Source organism: Neodiprion lecontei, chromosome 6 (assembly GCF_021901455.1).
Source record: "Neodiprion lecontei isolate iyNeoLeco1 chromosome 6, iyNeoLeco1.1, whole genome shotgun sequence".
NCBI classification, from domain to species: Eukaryota; Metazoa; Arthropoda; class Insecta; order Hymenoptera; family Diprionidae; genus Neodiprion; species Neodiprion lecontei.
The window spans coordinates 2,205,986-2,229,836 of record NC_060265.1 but is presented as its reverse complement, the minus strand read 5'-3'; the positions used below and the strand labels follow the sequence as shown (position 1 = coordinate 2,229,836).

The 23,851-nt window shown below is 41.9% G+C and overlaps 2 protein-coding genes across 6 annotated transcripts; one reads left to right on the top strand and one right to left on the bottom strand.

The window, feature by feature from the left end:
- Positions 1–31: 31 nt before the first annotated feature.
- Positions 32–1,704, top strand: LOC107219557 (translation initiation factor IF-3, mitochondrial). Its single transcript, XM_015657814.2, has 2 exons — positions 32–625; positions 721–1,704. The coding sequence occupies exons 1-2, from the start codon at positions 32–34 to the stop codon at positions 913–915; spliced, it is 789 nt and encodes a 262-aa protein (XP_015513300.1). The 3' UTR covers positions 916–1,704.
- Positions 1,128–22,362, bottom strand: LOC107219554 (spondin-1). Of its 5 annotated transcripts, none has more exons than XM_046743567.1 (17): positions 22,165–22,361; positions 18,220–18,424; positions 9,967–10,210; positions 9,170–9,359; positions 8,924–9,088; positions 8,370–8,493; positions 7,784–7,914; positions 6,083–6,269; positions 5,819–5,981; positions 5,391–5,682; positions 4,756–4,966; positions 4,469–4,639; positions 3,999–4,121; positions 3,674–3,828; positions 3,445–3,523; positions 2,876–2,941; positions 1,128–2,766 (listed from the first exon to the last, which is right to left on the bottom strand). In XM_046743567.1, the coding sequence occupies exons 2-17, from the start codon at positions 18,416–18,418 to the stop codon at positions 2,576–2,578; spliced, it is 2,691 nt and encodes an 896-aa protein (XP_046599523.1). In that variant the 5' UTR covers positions 18,419–18,424; positions 22,165–22,361; the 3' UTR covers positions 1,128–2,575. The 5 variants fall into 5 exon arrangements, with proteins under 5 accessions (XP_046599523.1, XP_015513292.2, XP_046599525.1 ...); XM_015657806.2 differs by having other exon boundaries at positions 5,463–5,682; XM_046743569.1 differs by lacking the exon at positions 8,924–9,088 and having other exon boundaries at positions 22,165–22,362.
- Between the last annotated feature and the right edge of the window lie 1,489 nt (positions 22,363–23,851).

The window sequence follows — 23,851 nt, the reverse complement described above, 5'->3', positions numbered from 1 at the left end:
GTGTTGGGGGAAGGAATTTGAAAGTTCGACGATGTCGTCGTTACGCAATGTGGTGCGAAGACTCGGAATAGTGAAATTAATTCGAAAAGGCTGCGTATCGCAGGTTGTTTGTGGCACGAAAGTACCGCGATTGTCGGAAAGGAGTCCGAATAGATTTTTGTACACAACGGTTACGAGGGGAACGTCAACCGACGGACTTAACCTCACTGAGAAACCGAAAAGCGATGATCAAGCGGCGCCTGGAAAGTCGAAAATGACCCAGAATGTCATGGTCACCGTGATATCGCCAGATCTTACCCCGTCGGTGATGACGCTGGATGAGGCCCATAGGATATCGAAGCGGAGGGAATTAAAATTGGTCAAAGTCATGGATGCCGCTGGAAAGACCAAGAGACCAATTTACAAGCTTATGACAGGCACCGAATACTTTGCCGAAGAGTTAAATCGTCGAAAACAGAAGTCCGCCAGACCAAACGGCCCGGTGAAAGAGCCAAAAATTGCTGGTATCACTGCAAAAATAGCTGATCACGACTTGGACTCGAAGATGAGAAATTTCGTCAAGTGGTTAAACAAGAGGCACGAAGTTAGAGTAACCATAACTGCTGACGGTAATTTGCAAGCTGCGGTAAGAACCCCGTTCACTGTTGTTGATAGAGATCGAATTGTTCCAAACTGTTGATAAACATTCATCGGTCAATTCCACAAACTTTTTTTCTATAGGAAAAAATATACGAAGTTATTGTAGCCGGAACAAACCATGCTGGTAAAGCGGTACAAAAACGTGTCAAGGAAGGCACCGTCAAGTTTCAATTGGTCCCTCTGAAGGTAATGAAGCAAGATTCTCAAGTGGATTCTGACGAAACACCTATCGAGGAATCTGAAGACGGGACCACAAAGCGGTCAGAATCTACTTGAGTGTATGAACTGCTAGATATGTAACTTGTTCATCCAGCTACAAAGCAACTGTACATATTCAAATAGAAATTAATTATGAAGTGACTGTAAACAATTGTTCTTTAATTCTTCGATGAGAGAGAATTTCATTTCCCACGTTATTTTGGTGATAGATTTATGTAGGTAGTGTACTTGTGATGATAATACTGAAAAATAAATCATTACCAGCTGTGCAGTGGTGAAGAATTTCTTTCACAATTAAACACAAGTCATGCCCATTACACTAACTGTGATGAGGAAATAAGTATAAATGATGATGTTCCTGTTTCTCTTTTCCTTTTCACTATTTGAGGCTTAATACCGCGAATTTGGTGAAAAACCGTGTACATTGTCTACAATGCCATTTAGTACTCAAATAATTATTGTACATATATATTTACGTAAATGAAAACATGTATACATATTTTATATATATTATATATATATATACAAAACACTTGTGTTATATATATATATACATATATATATATATAATACAAAACATTTGTGTGCAATTTCTTTCGATATTATTATGCTATATATTTACAATAGTAGAATATATATTTATTATTTCAATTGCGACTAATGTCTGTCTTGTTATTCTTATCATGATCTAACACTGCTACTAGTACTAATAGATATATTTTTTATTGTCATAATGGACACGGTAAAGAAAAGTTTGATACCTTACTTTTACTCATTTGCAATATGTGTCTGTATCTTAACTCTATCAATATGCTTTTACATTCACCGCGCATTTATTCATGAAAATTCGTAAAATAAAAGAGAAAAGTCTAGTTTACGTGTTAGCCTCGTGTAATAAAAAATTTGTTAGACATAGATTTCATATTCTTTTTCGTATTATTTAACTATGTATATCAAAGAGAATAAGAATTTGTCTCCGACGTTTATAGATCAGGATAAAATAAGTCAATTAATCATTATAAATACTTATATAACTCGTAGCAAGAAAGTTGTTAGCTCTGGCTTTTAAGACGACAAAACACCAGTAACTATAATCTAGCAATTATTATAATTGCACCTATTAAACTAATACGATTGATATAATACGTTGAACGATAGAGATTTCGAAATGCAGTCGGTGAAAAACTTCATAAATGCCTGTATCGTACATTGAACAATCTATGACCCTACGATCTTTATTTATTCATCGCGAATCGGTTTAGAATACCGATAATCAAATAACGACGTTTCTCATAGCATAATAATATATTCTTTTATGACTTACTATAATTTCTTAATTACAGCTGATTCGTTTCACTCCTGCGTAAATGGAAAAATTAATAAAGTCCAGTGACTAGTCCTAAGTCAATCTGTACTTCATACGTACATGATCGTAAATGATCTATGTTAAATTTTGGAAAGAGAATAACGGGTTTTTCTCTATAATAAGCCTATTTTGATTCTCGTGGTTTTCCACGACATAACATGTGGTAAGATTATACCTGGTAATTTTTTTCACAGCTGTTTCCATGCCCAACAGTTACACAGGTGATAATCAACGAACCTTACAGCTTCAGCATTTCCATTGAAAGTCTCCATCGACCTATCTGAATAATATTTCAACATTCTAATAATTACTTATCTTCGTTAAAATTGTAATTTATTCATATTTCCCGCTCTACTGCCTCGTTGATTCGTCGCAGGCAGCCAAAGGGCATGTCACGAACTGTGCTACCGAAGGGCAGAGCTTCGCGTTCGGACCCTCCGGCGATACGATAACGTTCCTGGTTCTGTGACGAACCGAATGTCCGCAGGTTGCCGAACACGGTGACCACGTCGACCATGAAGATAACTCGCAGTCGATGGAATCTAAGAAATAACGGAGATAATTCGTTGATTTGCCATTCGGCTTAAGGTTCTTTTTTAATTGAACGGTGTTGCTGTGAGAAAATAAATAATACTAAATATCACGACTCACTGAAATGATCGCTCGTCCCGTCGAAGACTTCGTTATAACTTCTACGGCGCATGTCTCTTCGTGTTGCTGAAACCGGTGTAGAGATTTATCTTTCATAATGCATTTTTTTCGTTCAACTCTGACATTTCTTTCAAATTATACTAATCCCTACGCCTAAGTCGCGGCAACTGACATCGCATTCCATTCCATTGTTCAAGTTGACTGAAACCATGCGCAATTAATGGGTGAATTAGAAATTAGCGAAATGAAGTAATGAGATACTTCACCTTCTTGCCAAATAAAAATCAATACAATTTTGTGGATGGTATTTTTGCGCCACCGTTGATCGATCGGAAAAATTTTCTACTCCCTGGTGTCCGGAAAGCATGGGAAAGGGGCAAGTTGGTTTGTCAATAAAAAAAAAAAATAGCCAATGTATGGATTAGACATTTTTCCAAGCATGGAACGGGTTGTGTGTAGCGATGAAATCGTTTGAGTAGTGCTTCTAAACCTCCGTCAAATATAAACACTCTGTATCTTATTGGTGAGAAAAACGGGAAATCATTTTTAAAAATAAAACGTCCACTTACAACAAGGCGGAACCTTCTTGCATCGTCTTTTCTGTTGTAGTTTTTTCGGACATCTTCTTCCTTCGTTTCTCGCTTCACGCTGAAAGCAATAATGCGACATCACATCATCAACAGCCATATCGTGTCACGCCATACTTGAACGTAGCTTCAAAGCCGGAATAGAAACAATAATAAAACAAAGACCGGGTCGCGGAAATTTTCAACTCTTCATGTAAACGAGTGTGCTTACCAGAATCATTCGTTTCCGGTACGTGTAGCCCTTGCAATTGGAGCCGCAGGCCGACCACTCGCCCCATTCGGTAATCTCACAGTCAAGTGGATATCCGTCGACGGTTTGACTGACGGATGGAAACTCGGCGGGAAATGGCCTGTCGGTGACTTCACCTGTCGATCAAAGTAAAGTTCGCATTTTCACGATCGAAAACAATACCGAGCCACTCGGATATGGTAAGGAGCCATGGAAAGGAGGCTACGGAGATAAAAACGAAAAAAGAATCGGATAAATCGGATGGATCGGTATACGTATACTCGAAGTTCCGTAAAAACGACTTCACCGTATTTGGCTCTCTTCATTTTCCCGCTGCGTTGATCTTGGGTCGGGACGTGATAGGTCAGTACGCTGCTCAGTGAGACCTTAAATTTCTTCATCACAGCCGAAAGGTTGGCCCTAAGCTCCCCTGCGTTGTTAGTTGCGTTAGTAAGCGTGCGGAAACGTAAGGAAAAGGATGTTTGTAATCAGGCGGATTAGTATGTGTCTCGGGCTGATGAGGTAAGTGTACCTGTTATTGACCCTTGTATTTTCCAAAATTACAAATTTCCGGCACAAATTGTGAATTTCTCGAATCCTAGAACCAATCGCTCGAGGGTTGTACGCTGGAGATTTATGTTTTGGTAATTTTGGAACTAAAGATACGTACAACCAAAAAAGGTCAATAACTGGGACACTTTATTCAGATTACGCGGATTACCAGGAATACACATCAGCTTGTAGCAGAAAATTGCAAATCGATTGGTAAAAACTCACTTTGATATTTACTGCATACGTTATTGCAATCCTGTTCGGTTGGAAAGTTATTCCTGTTACCACCGCACCCTGTGTAATTGAACCTGCGGCACTCATTGCTCGCGCTATCAAAATATACCCGCAAAATGTTCGCGTTGCAGTTCCCACCGACCTGCGGTTCACTGCAAATGCCTGTCACGGTAACATTCGGAATGTGAGATGTGCAGGACCATTCGTTGCGTGCATCTATACCTTCAGCAAGCAAGTTTCCGAGCTTGCAATCCCGCCCGGTTAAAATCGAAACTTACTTCGTGCCGTTTCCTCCGAGAAATCGCAATTCGGCATCGCTGCCACGCAAGCAGCCTGTTCGGTTTTACAGTTTTCCAGATTAAGTTCCTCCGATTCCTCCAAGTTACCCCAGGACATCTTCAGCAGCCTGGATCGCAGTTTTACTCCTGGACCGCAGCTGGCACTGCATGGTGACCACATGGACCACTCGGTGAATCTCTCGTTCGGACACTGATCGCAAGCGAATATGGTATCAATTTTATGCGTTGTCGAAGATTTCGGTTCGCCTGAAAACCATGCGTGCGCTACCTATAAGCCTTTGCAGAGCTTCGTAGAGTTTCGTCGTCGATTTGACAAAGAGGGGGAGAAAACAGTCGGCGACAAAATCGTTCTGTCGTCATTAACGTTCGTTCGAAATACTCGTATGCATTTACAATCGTCACTGTCCAGTTTCACGCAGTTCTCTGCGAACGAATAGTTCGTCTTACGTACGTCACGACTATTCCTGACCCTGCAAGCTTGCTTCAAATGCGCGTGCCTGTGCAATGGAACGATTGCGTGAGAAATGGCGCAGGTGTAATCGCGTACGATTCTTTCCACGGAATAAAACAGACGATGCGTGAATGGCGCGATTTAGATTCACGGTGTTTCGTACCTGCGACCATTCCCCCAGCGTCGGTACCTCCTCGACGTTGTCTTCGACAGTATTTTCGGTGCTTTCGCTTACCTCCTCGGCGTCGGGATCCGCGTCGGGACAGGGCTCGTTGTCTTCGCACTCAAAAGTCTGCTCCAGCTCGTGGCGTTCCAAATTGTGCATGCAGTACTTCCTGGTCTTCCGATCGCGAAATTTACGGGACCGAGTTTTGAACCCCGTACCGCAGGTGGTACTGCACGAGGACCAGCTGGTCCACTCCTCGACGTCGCAATCACCGGGATCTATTCCTGGGCTGAAGAATTCATCAAAGTTTATTCAATTCCGAGGCGACCCTCGTCTACCCAGCAAATCGAACCCGACAGCGGTTTACACGGTCAAGAATAACTCTGAAAATGTGAAGGAAAGTTTGAACCTTCGGGAAAACTCACCACCGCTCGTTCTTGCATCTCGATCGATCGGTCAATTCCTCCCTACAGTTTGCCGCCAAAGCTGCGTCGCGGTCGAGGTAATATCGTTGACGAAGTTTCTGCCCTCTTCCACAGGTACGCGAGCATTGGTTCCACTCGCCCCAGGAACTCGTGTAACAGGCTTCTGCATCGGGTCGGACAAGGTCGATGATTACTCGATGCTTACGATTATCATTGGATATAGTATAATTGTAGGTAAGATTGATTAAGGATGAGGATCCTCACCTCTGGGACCTTCGGCCGATGTCGCGTCGCAAGTCTTTTCGTACAGACGTTGTCGGTTCAGATAGAGTTTCGCTATCGGCTTCATGTCCGCTCCCGTTTCGTCGTAGAAAGGAGAAGCCGGGTCGTTTGGAAAGGTTGACGTTATGCGGGTAATTCGCTCCTGCGGATCTGTCGGGGTGTCTTGCGACTGTCGACAAAGAGATGATCGAGGGCTGGTGAATCGATCGACGCATAATTAATCGGCGTTCGACGCGTACGTCGAACGCGCGTTGAAATCCGCCCGGAATTCAGGTGATAAAGCTATTCCTGCCTTAACATCGCGTTTTCAGGAATGTTCAGAACGAAATTCAATCTTTCCGCATTCTCTTTTCAATAGTACTTAACGTATCACGCGTATCGATAACACGTGTACCGTATTATCCGAAGTGCTTTTATCCGTCGTATGAAATCCCTCTAGGTCGAGAATTTTTTATCACAAAATTTCTACAAGAAGAAGTAAGGAGAGTTGAAGTTTCACGGTATCTGTCACGAGCCAACTGTCAGCCAAATCGAGTTTAAGATCCGGATATCCTTTGTCGAATCGTATACGTGTCTACCGGGGTGGATGTTAACAAAGTCATTTTTGAATTTCGAATGTCTCCCTTCCCAAATCGGCTACAAATAATTCCCTGACGTTGTCAGATTTATATATTAACTACGATCCGTGTCGTCAGAGAGTTGATTTTTCCATTTAACCCTTTTCAAGGGAACGGTAAATGTTTCAAACCGATTTTGATGAAATCTTATGGGGGTGAGGAAATTCAAAATAACAAACCCACTATGACAATGTCAAGTAATTTAATTTTGGGATGTTTGTCCGTCGTAATGGAACAACCACTTTAAACTTCACAATCAGCAGCCCAAGGAACCCCCATATATCAAAATTCATCGAAATCCGTTTGGCAGGTTTACCGTTCCCATGAAACGGGTTAAATGGGGAAATGAACCCTTTGGTGAAACCAGTTACAGTTGAGATAAAAATTTTGTAAAAAGTTAGAGAATCATTTTTTGATTGTTTGGAAGTGCTTTGGGAGGTGAGACATTCGAAATTGAAACGGGGGTTATTTGCAACCTTACGCACCTATACCTGTACCTATACTGTATAGTTGTATCACGTATACCGAGGTCTGTATCTGCGTCGGTTATTTGCAAACAATTGGTGGATACGCGAGTGCACCGCGTCTGCACAGTTTCGCAGAAAATGCGAGCAGCTGACCGTGTCCGCGGTTTACCGCGACGTAAATTCACGGATGGTTGCCGTGTGTTTAAATTGGAGACCGCCGTTATACAGCCGGGCTGAAATTACGAGCATAACGCGCGTATGAATCACGGAAAAATGATAGATATTTCCAACGTATTGGAATGACGGTGAAAATTTCTACTGCTACGAATGTTTAAAAAAATTAAATTATTTCGTATTATTTCTATTAAATTGTAAACATGCATTGTTTTTTCTAAAGTATTGTTAATTTTCTTTTTTAAAAAAAAATCAGTTTCTTGTAGATTATTTACTAGAGAAAACATAAAATTTTCATGAAAGACTACGCATGTTCATAATATTGTACAAAAAATTGTTTTAGTCTCAATTTTCCTAAAAATTCGTAGCAAATCGTAGAAATTATGAGGGGTGTTGCGGATACTGAAGCGTGTTTCCGCACTCACGAGATACGTTATTCCGCTATCCGTGCCCGCGTCGTATGGGAAGAGATTCAACTCCCTGTGCTCTACCCAGGAACAGTTCGCCAGGCACAGCTCAAGTCCGGAAACTCCGACTATCCAGTCCGGCGAAGGGTCTGCCGTGTGAAGAAGAACGCCTCGTCAAAATATTATTTGTCACACGTACGTGGCCATCCGTAAATTGCCTAACGCTGTTTTCTTTCATTTTCCACACCGCTTACCATAACGTAACAAAGTGAATTATTAAGACGTACGTGTGAAATATGAAAGTTTTGAAAACATTTTCAACGTAAGGTTGAAAGGAACTATATATAAGTATGGCAGTAAAATTGCACATTTGTTATGATAAAATAATGTCGTATTAAGATATCAGAGGACGCGCGAAATTTGAGTCAAGTTAAAAGACGTTACGTAATTTATGGATGGCCTCTACCGATTATTTCAAATTATGCAGAAACAATAGCCGCTGGAGTTCGTTTCCAAGGGCAGCTCGATCGCTCTTATATCAGAGCTGAACCGCACGAATCGATGATCCGACAGGAATCAAAATGCCAGACTAAACAGTGATTACCGATCATGGTGACCAGCGACATGAGATGGTGTTTCTGGTCCACGCGGAACACCGCGAATGTTTTTCCGGTGACGTTCGGGTAGCTTATTCCTCTAGCCTTGATTATGGTGCGGATGTGTTCGCTCTAAAGTGAAGAGAAACAGAGACTGGGTTCTTGATGTCAAATTTTGATTTATTCCACGTAACGAATAAATGAAAAAATACTTTTACCACATAAAGTTTGTTTTTGTAGAAACAAGAACGATGTTTCGGAGTTTGAGAAAGATCACCTATTTTACCAAACATTTATCGTAGATAACAACTAAACAGAATTCGATTTTGCATTTAAATCATTTTCATTCGAAAATAATAATTAAACAAAAAGACAAAAACAAACTTTGTAACCAATAAACAAAGGTTCTGCTCATCATTCGACGTACACAGAACCGAATTTTATTCATCTCAACGGAAACTAAAAGTAAAAAAAAAGTTTTTCCATTTTTTCATCGTCGGTATATAACCTGACAAATCAGGGTAAAAAGTGTAGCAGACCGGAGCAATTTAACCCCGATTACCTGCTCCTTCAACTCGGACTCGAGCGTGCGGGTAACCCCGCGTTCGGCGACCTGTCGCAAACCGTCGCTGGCGTATTTCATGTACTCCCAAAAGCGGTAATCCACCGTATGCGAGGCGCCGATAACGTCGGAGAATTTCGTTCGCCATGCGTTGGTAGGAAAGTCCTGGAAATTACGGATCGAGGATATTGCATCGTGACAGGGGCGAAGAAACTTTTACTTCGAAGGGTGGGAATTTTCAAGCACCTTAGGGTGGGTGTTCCGAGACCAGAGCCCCTCGAAGGTGACCTCGTACTTCGCCTCGGCGCAGGCGCAGCAGGTCTGCAATACCGGGCCAGGATCTCCGCTACCCGAGGAAGAAGACGACGGGCAGACCTCCACCGTCAGGCCCCCGTCGTCCATGTACCAGACGTCCGGGGACTCCATGACCATCGCCCTGGAAGAAACGGAGACGGCGCTCCGATCAGCCCCGAAATCGCGATAAGAAAATTCAATTTCAATAATAACAATGCCAAAAAGTAGCCAATATAATATGTTTCACAAATTTTCCAGGAATAGTTTTTTGTTTTTGCTTTTTTCTAATGTGAAACGAATTCGTTGATTCGCGAATTTTTAAAGAATTTTCTCATTATGTTTGGAAAATTTTAAATTTTGAATAATGGAGGAAAAATCGTCAACCTTCGATACGTTTTCGTAAAAACGTTTTGCGTTACAATTAAAAGGTTTCCGGGACACCGAACGAATAGTTTCGTAAATACAGTTTATACAAAGTTTCAAAACAGCGAGAAAATTCGTTAAAAATTAACTCAGAAACATCAACGAAATCACGTCGCACCACAAAAAAAAAGAAAAAAAAAAATACAAAATCATTCCCTGAGCAATTTATTGACAACTGTTGGGCATTATCATTATTATTATTCAGATTTAATTTTCTTATCGCTTTTGTTGCGATTGATTTTTGTTTGCCGATTTTTATCCGATATCGTCGACTAGGGTCACTTTCGATCGAGAACGTGCAGCCCTTTAAATCCTCAAAAACGTACCTGATGATGATGCATCCACCCTCGTCGACGGGACTGGTCCAGAAGACGGAGACGTCGTCCTTGCGGATCTCCGACGCTTCGACGACCGCGTCAGGACATAATTCCGAATGTTTGCTGAAGTTCGTACCATCGACTTCGAAGTAACCGGTGTCCCCTGACGAGTCTTCGGTTTCGGTCTCGGCTGTCAGCGTGAATCTGGTGAACTTTGACGGCGTCGGTGAGCTTTTGTCGCTCTGAAGACTCACTGCGAACAACGACGGTAATTAACGAGACTGAATTTTTTTATTCACCTTTCGGCAAAGTCAAAGGGAGGGAAAAAATAGTTTGAAAATTGCCCACCGCGGACGTAATTAAGGTCGGATATGGTTCCGTTTCTCGTTGAATTAAAAAATAATTTATACATCAGCAACTCGCCCGAGCGAGTCTCGTTGCAGCGAAGAGTTGAATATGCTGTGGAAAAAAATTCACTAGCTACTAAAAATTGCGTACAGGCGGCAAAAGTTTTTTGCGTTGATTAATCCTCCTCGCCGTTTTAATTCCGCGACGCATACGTCTATATATACGTATCCATATACCTATAAAACGCACGTATAACGTCGTATTCGGAAACGCGACGTTCCCGCGGCACTTTTATTTCGCAATTTTTCATGCTGCCGTTACACAGCCCCTCGGATATTAATTTTTTTCTCGGTGCTTATTTTGTTGTTTCTTTTTTTTTTTTTGTTGAATCCTGTTTGACGTCTGGGAGACGAATTGCTTTAAACTGAGGCTAAACCCTCGACGACGCAACGAAATTTAAACGGACTAAAAGCGACGATTGATATTACTCGGTACCTCGAGAATATACGCAATATTCTTGAGCCTGAATTTGCGAGAAAAGGAGAGAAAATGAAAATATAGTGAGACGGTAATTCATTGGAGCTTTAATTTCGATTTGAATAGTGAAACACTGGAGAATATTTCATTGGAATTTAAAACTGCAGGGTGCGAATTTGTCTTGTATGAAAACAAACAAAAAAAAAGAAGTCTCTTCAGAAAATCACGACGCTTCCTTTCACAGCGGCTCAACTTTCGCGAAAATCCGTTATACATCAGAGCCGCGAACCGGGGGCGGAAGTGCATTAATATAAAACTTGGGATTCCGGAGTCATACGGTTTTCGCTAAAAGTTTTCTTTCACCGTTCCTTTAGGCACGGATTGAAATGAGCTCGCGTACGTGCCGGGAATAATATATCTACAAGGCGTATCCGTTATACCCACAGGTATGTACATACCTATGTAACGGATATTCGAGATTTTCGCGCCAGGCTTACGAGTTGGAAGAAAAAATGTAAGGCGTGAGTATTTGTTTTTTTTTTTTTTTTTTTTTAAATACTAAGAACAACATTCGGTCAAAAAATTGTGTTGGTTATTTATTTATTACAGATATGTGCAATTTATCTTTACCTATTTGTGTTGTAAAATTTTTTCAACTCCCTTTTCATCATCCAAATGAAAAATCTAAGGTACCCAAGGAGAATTATAAAAGTGAATTCTCTGCTGCTGCAGCGTGTGCCACGATTTGTTACAGGTATGTGTTGCAATTTGGAGAAAGATAGTGAGAGAGGGAGAGAAATGTCGCGGCACATTTCCGATGTCCAGTAAGCAAAGTCAAAAACGAGAAGAAAATTTCCCGGAATGACATAATTATACCAGAGTTTAATTCACGCCACCTGAATAATTACGATTCTCTCAGGCAAATAATTGCTGCCCATCAGCCGGTGGGTGATGATGCTTCAATCGATGATACCGCGACCGTGAAACTTGCAACGATACGTTTTTAAATACAGAGTTGGATCAACTAAAGTTGTCGAGAAAAAAAAAAAAGAAAGAAAAAAAAACAATCACACAGAATAAAGGCGTATCCGTGTAAAACGGGGGAAAAAGAAACGTGTTCGAGTTGATTAATTCAACCCCCTAAAAATTGTTCGCTCAATTTCGGTTCTGCCCGCATAGTTCAACGACCACCTACTTCTGAGTTCCGGAAGCGTCAATTACTCCATCGGAGAAATTCGCAAATACGGGTGTTTGCTCAGAGTGCGAAAGAAAAAAATGTCCCACCGTCGCTTACGCTTAAGGTAAATAAAGGGACGTGAGAATTGTGTTTTTTTTTTTTTTTTCTTTTTTTTTGAAACCCCGCAGATCACTTCCAACCCAATATACTCTTCGGTAAGAAACGCGACCGCGTTATCGAACGGCGATATTAGGTCTGCAGCATGTGCGGCCTGACGCGTTCCGTCATTCAAGACTTCCAGCTCAAGGTGGCTTCCACTCACGATCAGCCGTCTGCCTAGTTTGCCCTTTGCACGTATCAGCTGTGCTTTTAACCCTTTCGGACATGGTCGTAAGTATTCTTGCCACCTATTTTACGCCCGTTTTTTTTTTTTGTATTTAGACAAGTTTGAAAAGATATTTCTTTGTAAGTTATTATTGTTAGATAATGAAGGAACAATTCATTTACAAGATTGTCACGCGTGTACATGGTTTACACGAGTTGTTAGTTTTTAGAGTCGCTGATTCGAATCTGAAATTCGATTTTGAAAATTCGAGACGGCGAATCCAATCAGCAGCTCCAACAACCCTTGCGTAATGTTTTTTCACCGGATTCGATCAAATTTGAAATTTTCGTCCGCCACATTTGATCCGCCATCTTTAATTTTCGAATCAACCACCGAGATCCACAGAATACCATCCTGTTGTAAAAGTTGACCCTGCACAATAACGTGTGACGCAGGGGGTCAAAGCTTGTGGCGAATGTCAAATTTTCCCAAACGAGCGCAATTTTGACTGCGAAAATTTTTAAACGAAAGGACCGAAATAAATTTTTTTTTTTTTAATACATATATATATGTCTACAATTCAAAGTGAAGCAAGGAAGGAAACCGGCTGAGAAACGAACGAGGCGAGGTTTGAGGGGAATGAAAAAACAAAGAGAATCAAGAGTGGGAATCGCAATTTATAAACCGTCTCCGCACGATTTCGAAATATCGTCATGACAGCCTGCGCGATATTAGGTATTATAGGCAGGCATTCGGGAATACGTATAACACGTACCTGGAGAGTAGCGACGAGGGTATAGCGGGTAGTTTTATGGCTTCACGAATTCCCGGGTCTTCTCAAATACATAAAGCTATACCGGCGCACTCTCGGCCCATTAGATGAAAAATTCAAGGTTCTTAAGGCGGGCCTCGAGGATCGCGGAGGGAGGCGAGGAGGGTATTTTTCACCTTGCGGTTTAACCGGGATCTTTCTTTTTTTTTTCTTTCTTTTTTTACCTAGTTACACCGAGATAAATTTCTAGTTCCGGTTACCGCTCAGTCCTTGGTTATTTTCATTTTTTACCACAATCGAAAAATATACTTCTAGGCAGAAAATGAAAATCAGTTTTCTAGCCGTTACTGTTCTTTCTCATTACGACGAATGTTGCTACATTTTCTTGCAACTGTTGCGAAAATTTAACGCTCGTGCGACAATAAATTGACGTTAAAGCCTTGTTTAGCTAAAAAATTAGAGTAAACCGAACAAACTGATTTTGCGCTGCAATTACCAAAAAAGGATCGACAATGGCGGAAAATGTTTAGGCGTAGCTCGTTTTTCGTAGTTCCGACAATATTCAAACGGTTCTTTTAACGATACCCGTTCGACTGAATTTTTCCAGTTACTGTAACAAATGAAATATTTCTCGGTGTACAGCAATTGCACAGACTCTTCCTCCTTCTTCTCATCGCGCTTCGTTCAAATCGCTCCACACCGTTCGCCAGCTTCGCTTATCGCGCATTTTGTGTTTCGAACAAGGAGTTTCACCGCGTGTTTACATCTACAAGTTTAACACATCGAGGGATAAAAAAATTTGCGAAACTCGAACGTCATTCGGAGCAATTGCGATTAGGGTGACGTATCGTTGCGTCAGGCGTCGTGTTCGCGTTGATACAGTTTCCTAAACGATTGCCGGACGCGTTGCTGATTGCGAGTAAAACAACAGTTTATTCTCACAACCCTGAATTACAGGAATTAACCGTGAAAAGGCAGTTAACTGAGGCCTTCGCGACAGCATCGTATAACTAATTAACCATCCCGCTGCGTGACGCAGCGAGTGTCAGTCGTTATGCATACGGTATAATATACTCGTATGTATCTGCGTCTCTTTCAGCGACAGGGTTTCGGTACTTATTCGACGTGAGTAAAAATTGCGAAATCAAATTAGCGAATGACAGAACGAGTGCTGCCTCGACGAAACCGTATTTTTCGACCTTATCCTTATGCAGGTATAAAAAATCGAAGTACAGAATTACACGATATAGAACGGCAAAATCGTAAATCCGTATACGAATCTATTATATTATCGAGAGGAATTCCGACGTTCTGACTTTTCTATTCCTTTACATCTCCACGCTCGGACTTTCAAAATTTTTATACTTTCTGAATCAAGTTTTCGCTTCATTAAAAATTCGATACTGTGACCCTCAAGTTTTTTCATCTTTTCGTATCTTTACCCCCGACCCTGCATTCCCGCACGTCCCGCGATTATAATAACGAAGATACCGCGTCAAGGATCGAACGGGGAAAGTTGACGAGGGGTTGGGAGAGAGCAACAATCCGAGAATAGCGACAAGGGATTGAGAATCGTTAAAGCAATTACCCCCGGTTTAATTACTGCAATCGCGATGAGACGTCGCTAAGGAATTACTGTCAGCGTCAATTCATTACCGCCCCTTTCCCGCGAAGGAGAATTTCATAAGGGGGCGCGCGTCCTTAAATACGGCTCAACTCTTACTCCTGATGTTATTATAATCGATGTTGTCGGAAGTCGGGTATTAAAAACTTGAAATTTCCAATCCACTTTGCGATCCCCTTTCTCAGTTTGTAAAAGGGAAAAAAAAAAATTCACACCGATTTGGTATCAGTCGAGTTTCACGCTCAACGAAGCGCGAATTTCCGATAATTGCTCGTTCGTCAATAATTCGCATTTGGTCGTACGACAGGTGCAACGTATTTTTTTTTTTTTTTTTTTTTTTTTTTTTTTGGAGGAAGGGAGGGGGGGATAAAATTTCGATCACGTGGACTTTGCGTGCATACGTATATCGTATTCAACGTCCTAACGGAAGTTTTCTTGATCCCCTTTTCCTTGCAGGTAATGACCGAAATTACCGCTATACGAATTACCAATGTAAATGAAATTTTTGTTTGTTTATTAACTTATTTATTATAAATATTCCCGGCCTGCCAGCAACGCGCGTTAATTTAATCGAGCTCGATGCCTGTAATCCAGCCTCGGAGGCGTTTTGGACGACCGCCAGAAGGTTGTAGCGCCTCTGATAATTCCGCGATTTGCATAAAGCGGCAGTCGGCATGTCCTGCTTTATGTAAGAGTAACGCGTACGTTATACGTGTACGTACGTAGTCATAGACCATACATACGTGCCACTCTGGGAAAAGATTCTCGGTATAAACTGTGCGCGTCTACAGATTCTTTAAACCCATCTCTCAATTTGACCTCTCCTGGAATTCCCTGAAAAATCAAGTTTCTATTTTCAATCGACTCGCGGCACTTCCGCCCGCAGTGAACTTTTCAGAAATATTTCCTCTAGGCAATTTCCTGAGATCGTTCGATTCCTTGCCGGGATAAATACGAACGTAAAGGTCAGTTTACCGTCGAAAGGTCGTCGATTGGAAGATTCCGTTCGCCATTTTCGAGCTAGTCGACTTTAAACAATCTTTTATCACTCGCCCTGAGATATAATTATTTTTTTTTTTTTTTTTTTTTTTTTTTACTACCCTTACATTTCTCCGTTTGCTTACGATGGGAAAAAAGGAAGGTTTATTTTTTTGGCGCGAAAAATCATCCGGCGATTCTCCCTTGAATTTGACGTTTCGCCTTTAGGGGATAATCTCCGGAAATCCGAACAGCGGTAGCGGTTATTCGGGGGCTTCAATCCTCTAGAATTTCTCTAAGAAGTCCTCGGCGAGCTTGCACCTTTTAGGACCGGATGAGCCGCTTTTAGAGCTACTTGAAGCCTCGCGGAGACGCGAAACACCCGCAAAATTCGCGAGTCCTCCAGGAGGAGGAAATATTCTGGATGGAAAATCTCCATTCTGAATCATCGTTCCGTACTTCTTTTTCTTTCTGTCTCTTTCTCACCGAGAATTGGTGCTCGTGCCAGTCTTCGCAACGATTTTCGCACAGTATATGCTACACGTACAATTTGCATATACGTATACGTATACAGGCGTATGGATGCAGATTTGGTAAATATCTACAAGGTGGCGGTGATTCAGAAGGAAAAATATTTCACCCGACATAGCTGCTTTTATCAAAATTTTGTGCAATACCTTGAACCCCCAATTACCTTTATAGAATTATGAGGATAAACCTGAAGTGCATTCTTGTAATACCAATCTTACTTACAAATGCTTTTTAACCGTTATAGAAATGAAGAATTTAGTTGGAACAACCGTAGTAGGTACCTAATAAAATGTCTGATACTCTGTCGAAAAAGGGACGAAAAAGGGTTCAAATACTTTGCGTCTTTCTTTTTTACAAGTCAATGCCGATGCTGTTGCCACAAGGGATGCAAAACGGGCCAATCCGAAAGGGGGATTCGGGGATCAGCGAGAGGTCGTGTTTAACGGCTCACCGTACGGATTTCGGGTATCAGGGTTCGCTGTTTGTACAAGCTAGGCGATTAATTGATGCTTTCACCCCTGCACGGTGTTTTGCTCCCGCCCTCCGTTAAGCCGTATACGTATAACATGTTAATTGTAACGATTAAATTTTTTTCCCTCTCATTTTATGCAACGAACGCTCTCACCAGCCGTTTACCGACGATTGGGAAATATTTTTTCCAATGATTCAAACTGACTGTATTATAGTTGTTATATTATTACAGCGATATTTATCTTCGTATAATTCTGTGTACGCAAGTAGGTCGAAAATAGCTCAAGTGCGATCTCGTTAGTTTTATTTTTTCATCGGGCACAGATGCACTTGAGGGGGGAAATCGTTTATTAAAAATAGCTGATTTATATTCGTTACAAATCAGAGACTCGAGATTCTTCAAAATTTAAACACGGCATCGTTGAATATGTTCGAAAAGCACGGTTTTCTATTCAAGGAGTCGAATTCCCGGTAGGATCCTTTTACGGCACGAGAATGTTAAGTTCAGTGGCAATTATAATGCGAGCTAGCAATAATTCTGCAAATTGTCAACACCGGTTAAATCGTATACGAGGATATTATTATTGCGGGTAAATTGAATCTCACAAATATGCGTATAAGGCTCCAGTTTCACCCGTTAGCTCGATTCGAAAATCAAGTCTGAAATCGTCCTCGTGTAACGATCCTGTTTCTTCCTTTCTCCCGAAAACTCGCTCCCGTTTATATTTATACCCGTAATGAAACGTGTACGAGCTACACAGGCAATAAGCGTTTCAAACTTTCGTCCTCGCGCTTCAAGTCCTGAGAAATAAACAGCCGAAGTAAAACTTGGTCGCAAAAAGATCCCGCTGACGGTTAATTGCAGAATTTTACTAGAACGCTGTGCACAGGTTTCCGTTTTGCATACAGCTTCCAACATCCGCTGTTAAGAAGGGAATCGCATCATCATTCTTTCCTTTTTACCTCCCCCAATTTGCAACAGTGCCAAAACGCCGTTTTTAAACATCTGAAAATCTGAAATTGCCTTATTTTTGTATGCCTCGAGCTAAACAGATTGCAGAATTATATTTATTTTCCGTGATCTATTTGGATCGGATTGTAGTAAAAAAAAAAAAAACTCCGATTCTGACATGAGAGAATTAAAAACTTGCGAAAAAAATCGTAAATATTGAGATCCCATTATCGTGTCATGCTCAAAAATAATTTTTTTTTTTTTTTCAGATTTTAAATAACGACGTTTTTGGAATTGGTTTTTTCGATATTTTTGTAATTTTACTCGAGGCTAAAACAATCTGAATAAAAATCCCGAGACCCTTTTGGGTCGGTTGCAACATCATACGAAAAAATTATCGAAATCCAAGAGGATGAGGTACATATGTTGCAAATTTGACGTGGAATGTACCATAGAGTAAAGTACCGTTGCCTGTACATTGGTAGGGTAGTGGAATTTAACTCGAGGCTGTATAGCAGCAAACCATTGCCATTGCCATTGCAAAAATTCTGCGATAAAACTTTTGGCTTTTGATGTTTAAATTTTAAACAAAAAATACATTACTCACCAATGTACTTAGTCTTTGGTTCAAAGTGGCTGATCGGATCCGTTCTGTTGTGCTCGGAAACAATAATCTGGAATTTGTCCCCGGGTTGGGATCGGTGCTTTGTCGCATGGTCCGGTGTCCGGTCACATTTTCCGGCTGCTTGCCGAGTGCAGGAAGCAGCCAACACCGCGAGGAGAATCCACGCCGATTGGCGAACCATCGTTTTCTGCAAGAATTTTTAGGTGTAAAGTGGATGTTACACTCATTTCTCACGATAAGCTAGAGCTGTACCTGCTGATGTTGGGAGTACCCAACACGGGGTTTGTTCGAAACCTAAAAACAATTTCATCAAGCGAAACATGCGTCACGGAGTTTCTACAGCTGTCGACTATGACGAGTAGTCGACCGGAGTTAACAAGCTTCATTCACTCTCCCAGACGCTAATGAAAATTCCAGGAAGAGAGTTTGCTCGGGGGCTTGATGACTGTGAGAGAGTAACAATTTCGAGAAGGAGAATAACAATGATCCGTCGTTTTAAACTTGATTACGCCAAGAGAGGAAGGGAGAGCCAAGTTCGAGGGCACTTTTCTGGACTCAGGACTCGTATAGTTTGGATATGGGTCTAGACATGCCGGGATCTAGTCTTCGATGAAATGAAAAACTCGACTCTGCGATAAACGACAATGGCACAATAAATTCCGAGCTATCGGTGTCGAGAATGAATGCTTTCTTTCCCTTCCATTGAACTCCGTCCGTCGCTGTCTGGCACCATACCTATCAAAATGGCCCGGAACGGCGTAAGGTTAAGGTTCGAGGTGGCCGTTCCTGGAAGGATCTTCTCCTCTACGTAAAGCTCGATCGTCAGAATCGACAAGTCCAAGGTAAGTTATTCCGCGATACTGGGAACGGTAATGAGCCGTTGCGCTTCGCGGGTTGGATTGGATCGAGTGACTCACGAGCAAGTACGCGCTTCCAACTTCCAAGTTGGCACGCCGCCCCAGAATTTGGAATGTCAACGACAACGACAAGGAGACGCACACGTGTAATATCGGCGAATTCTATACCAGCAGCTGTTAATACAACGTACTTCGGCAGTGGGTTGAAATTCGAGAACCGAGGATCGCTGAGGAGACTTCCACCTCTTCTAGACGTGCCGCTGCAGACTTGGAAGTGTTGTATCATTTTTCCCAATTCACATAATCCGAGATACCTGCAGGGTATAAATCTCATCACCGAAGGCTGAGCTCTTCCCCCCTTTACAGACCAAGATTGGACTGGTTAACGTCAGCTGATTCAGACTTTGGAAAGCGACGAACGCTTCTTCACCTGAGCGCCGGCATGTGTGAAAAGCACGTGCTCTGCGCACAGGTTCAAACTGAATCTGTCCAGTTTATATGAGGCGTAACATTTGACTCCACTCCTTGGCGCGACGCCATGCGTCCGGTAAATCCGGACGAATATCCGGAGGTGTGCATCGAGTATAACGAGGGTATCGAGAAGAGTGACGTGGAATGGAGTTGGACGTCGGCGATGATCGTCTCTTCGGGGAAACGCGGTCTGCGATCGCTTTTCGAAATATACCATCCATAAAGCGGGAGGAAAAACTCGAGGCTTATGGTGAAAATAAAATCCTTTAAACGCTGATCCCTCGTAAGGATTTACCTCCAATATTCTACCCGGGATTTTCTACGAATATCTGATCGGGAGTTTTCTCTGTAGCGAAGTCTGTCAGTCGGCGAGTAGCTCGTGGAGCTTGCGAGAAAGAATTTCACCAAATGCAGGGGTGATTCCGATCCTCCGAGCTTTTGAGCAACCGTATCACCATGATCAATCACGAGGCGTGATTTGGGAATTTTACTTGGTTCAATCGAGACTATTCGACGCTTACGGAGCACGTTCAGCGCCCCTTAAACACCCCCAGCAAGTGATATTGAGTTCGGTAAAACGAGCAATCGCAAATGGTTGGTGGACGGACCGACCGGAAGTGGCTGTAACTCTGAAAACAATTGATTCTCCCGAGCCAAGAGAGTGAGAGAGTAGGCTGGAAGAAACTCCTCTTTTATCCGAACCGATAGCCAACGTCAAGCCCCTACGTTCGGAGTTCGGTTGAAGGGTGGAAGAAATTTATTTCCCAATACGGACTTTGCGCGGCTGCGGACGATTTATGCTGGTTATATCCTGGGGTTCAGTTTGCGGGTTGCCACTCTTCTTTTTCGCGGGGTCTGTAGGATCGGGATTCTCAAGTCCGATTCAAAGAGACATTTTTACGGGCCAATCTGTCCCGGGGAAAATCCAGATGAGGAAAGAGGGGGGGGGGGGGGGGGGGGGATAAAAGGGCCAAACAAGGACAAAAGTATTCCGAATCGGACTTCGAAGTCTGCGGTTTCCGGGCGGAAAAGGAAGCTTTCAAGTGTGAGCAAGAAAAGGGGTCAAAAAGCGGGGTTTAATTGCTCCGAACCTATTGTAAGTGTGTGTAGAAAAAGGTGGGGGGGGGGGGGGGGGCGGAAAACGGGAGAAGTATCGCTTCGTCTTTCTCCCTTTACGTTATCGGCCCACTGAGTAAAGGCGTGCGAGTATTGTTGAAATTTATACAGCTATATGCATCCTCGAGTGGGTTTATCTTAAACGTGGTTGGGTTAATCTAATCTGGGGAAACCTGTTGCCGAGAGCAAATCCGGGCTTGGCCAATGGGAAAAATCAATGAGGATTAACATCCCCAGTTCCATGGAAGTGGGAAGGAATAAATGGATCTTGGTGAATGCGATCGGGATTTGCAGGAACGAATTAAAGGGGTTAAAAAGTGGCAATGAAAAACGTACACGGTAATGGTGGTGCACGGGTAGTCAGGGGGAATAGTTTTACAACCTTGCAAATTTTTAAAGACGAATCGAATCGCTTGATGGAAATTCTTTTGCATGTGATTTTATATCGGAGAGATTGACTTCTTTTGTAAGTTTGTTTTCTAAGTTTTTATCCTGGATTTCTTCATTCCTCACTTTCAATATCGTTAAACGTATAGATAATATTCGTTTCCTGTTCCTAGAACCACCCGATGGATGTCGAGGTATCCTTTGAACTTATTCAAATCGTCTCGCTGAATCCAATTTGGTCGGTTAATTTTCAGTTATACGCGTTTGGCTGCATTTACATACTATTTTGCAAATTCGTCAAGCATTTCGTTCGATGGTCATTTCAGCGATTCAAATATCGGTTTTCTCTTCAGCTTTCGAACCGTTTTGTAGTGAACGCAGGTACTTTACGATAATTAATTTAAACCTGACGTTGGATTTATTCATTTTTTACTCCGCTCATCGCTGTAGAAAGAAATTAGCAACAGGGATGAAAACGCGGATATTTTATACGGAATAGGTTTTCTTTTTTTTCAGAGAAGAAAATTTCACCAGTCAAAAATAATTAAATGACGATGCTGACCACTTTTAGACTTGAAATATGTTTTTGGCGCGAAACTGTTTTCCAAAAAACAAATATATCCATCCATTTTTTATTGCTCGGGAGATAACCAGCTGGTTAAAAAAAATAATTTCACGTTTTTTGAGTGAAACTGCTGAGATTCCGCGCGGTACAATTTGAAAACAGAATTTGAATTTGAAAAACTGTTCAACCGGATATTTGAATTCAAATGTTAAAGAAGATAAACTCAATCTGGCTCGTCTCAAAACCGTCCTCCGATTTGCAGACCATAAGTGAATATGTCAAAAAACGCGAAATATTGAAAACATCGTACATATTCAAGCACGAAAAAGAAATCCATTAAAATATTGAACCGATCTCCGAGACCAGAAAGTAGCGAGTGGATTTTGTTCCTTTTTCCATACGTTCGACGGCATAAGATTAATCTCAAGGCTTACGAAGAAGGAAAAGAGAATATTTGATCAAACCTCCGAAAAAATTGGGACAAACATTTTCCACATTCTGTTTCCGAATTAATAATAAAAACCAACTTACCAATCGGGATAGCCGCGTCGCAGCGTCCTTATTCTACTTGCGTATATCTTGCGCTACAGGATTAAACCGCCTTTTAAAAATTCAATTCACAAAACACATGTGACACATGCGCCGCGTGCGAGTTGCTCGCAACGATAAAGCAACTAGAACCGTAGAGCTTGCGGTCCGGCAGCAGACTGCGGCCTGACACTGACTGACTTAGACTACTGTCTGATCGGCGCGTGACGAATCCACTCATGCGCAGCCCGATGCCTGTGCAGTACATCCGATCTATATATCTAGAGGGTTCTAATTTTGCGACGATCACTTCTAGACGTTCCCTTGTGATTTCCCTTCCTTCTCCCGAATCGCGTCCCTACCGTAGCCTCTTTGCCGAATCAGCTGCAAACAGCCCGGACCGAGAAAAATTTTTAATTCCGGTTACCGCTCAATCCTTAACTATTTTCATTTTTTACCAAAATCGAAAAATACAGTTCTAGGTAGAAAATGAAAATTAGTTTTCTAGCTGTTAACGGGAAAGTCTGGTATCCGTTACTATTCTTTCTCATTACGGTCACTGTTGCTATATGTTCTCGCAACTGTTGCGATAATTTAATGCTCGTGCAAGAATAAATTGACGTTAAAGCCTTGTTTAGCTAAAAAAGTAGATTTTGCATTGCAATTGCCAAAAAGGATCCGCAACAACGAAAAATAGTTACGCGTACTGAATTTTTCTAGTTACTGTAACAAATGAAATTTTTCTCAGTGCGGCAGAACAATGTACAGGTATAAGTTTCACTGCATAAGAATTATCGCGGTAATGAACGGATGATTAATTACACGGGGTGCCGGGGGAAAAGGAGATCACCTTTATCGCCGTGTCGTCTTTTGTAATTCAAGTAGATTTTACGTCTATCTTGTTCCTATTTTTTTTCTCTACACACAGCAAACTCATCGCGTAAGTGATTCACGTGATCTACTTCAACTGGTTCTAATAATTAGTAATTAATCGAGATTCCGAGTAGGATAAATTATACGATGAATAATTATCCCGTATCCTAATGGCGGTATGGACGATAAGGCCTTCTCTAGCCAGATCTAGGAAGTTGGGGTTGATTGGTTTGACCTTTGATCCGGCGTTTGCGCACGTATTAAATTGTTTCAATCTACCGGAGCGAGGTCCGTCAAAACAAACGCGTATTACATGTTTTTTGGCCATTAACTTTTACCCCGCAAAACATCCTACGAGTCAATTAAAACTGTACAATGTCTGCGATATCAGCGGATATTAAAATTATGCCAAATCGCATGACTGCGTAGATATTTCTCTCAATTCTTACCTCGAGCTTCGGCTGTATAAAGAATTGTTTTTCCGAGCTTATTTGTTCTCCGCCGTTTTCGTTCGCTGCAATAATCCACAGAAGCCGTTGTGCCGATATCGCTGTCGGCTATTAGCCGCTGGGGTGTCCTTTGAAAGCTCGTTTCCGTCGTATTGGAAAATCCGTGGACGATTGCCAAACGCGCGGAGGTTCGATGGGATGCGAATCGTCGTTGGGCTGCAACTGATTACGGGTATACATACATATGTGTTGCGCAGGTCTGTTTATGCACGGATTGATGCAACCGGATACTTGATATAAATATTTAAGTCTGAAATAGGCCTTTATGAGCAGCAGGTCCGTGCGGAGAGGGATTGCCGATGGATACG

Excerpts from the sequence above, each read along its gene's own strand:
- LOC107219557 (XM_015657814.2), top strand. The coding sequence starts at position 32 with ATGTCGTCGTTACGCAATGTGGTGCGAAGACTCGGAATAGTGAAATTA. Across the intron at positions 626-720 it reads ACGGTAATTTGCAAGCTGCG|GAAAAAATATACGAAGTTAT; the intron begins GTAAGAACCCCG and ends TTTTTTCTATAG.
- LOC107219554 (XM_046743567.1), bottom strand. The coding sequence starts at position 18,418 with ATGGTTCGCCAATCGGCGTGGATTCTCCTCGCGGTGTTGGCTGCTTCC. Across the intron at positions 9,360-9,966 it reads GGTGGATGCATCATCATCAG|GGCGATGGTCATGGAGTCCC; the intron begins GTACGTTTTTGA and ends CGTTTCTTCCAG. Across the intron at positions 5,982-6,082 it reads ATCGGCCGAAGGTCCCAGAG|AAGCCTGTTACACGAGTTCC; the intron begins GTGAGGATCCTC and ends GACCCGATGCAG.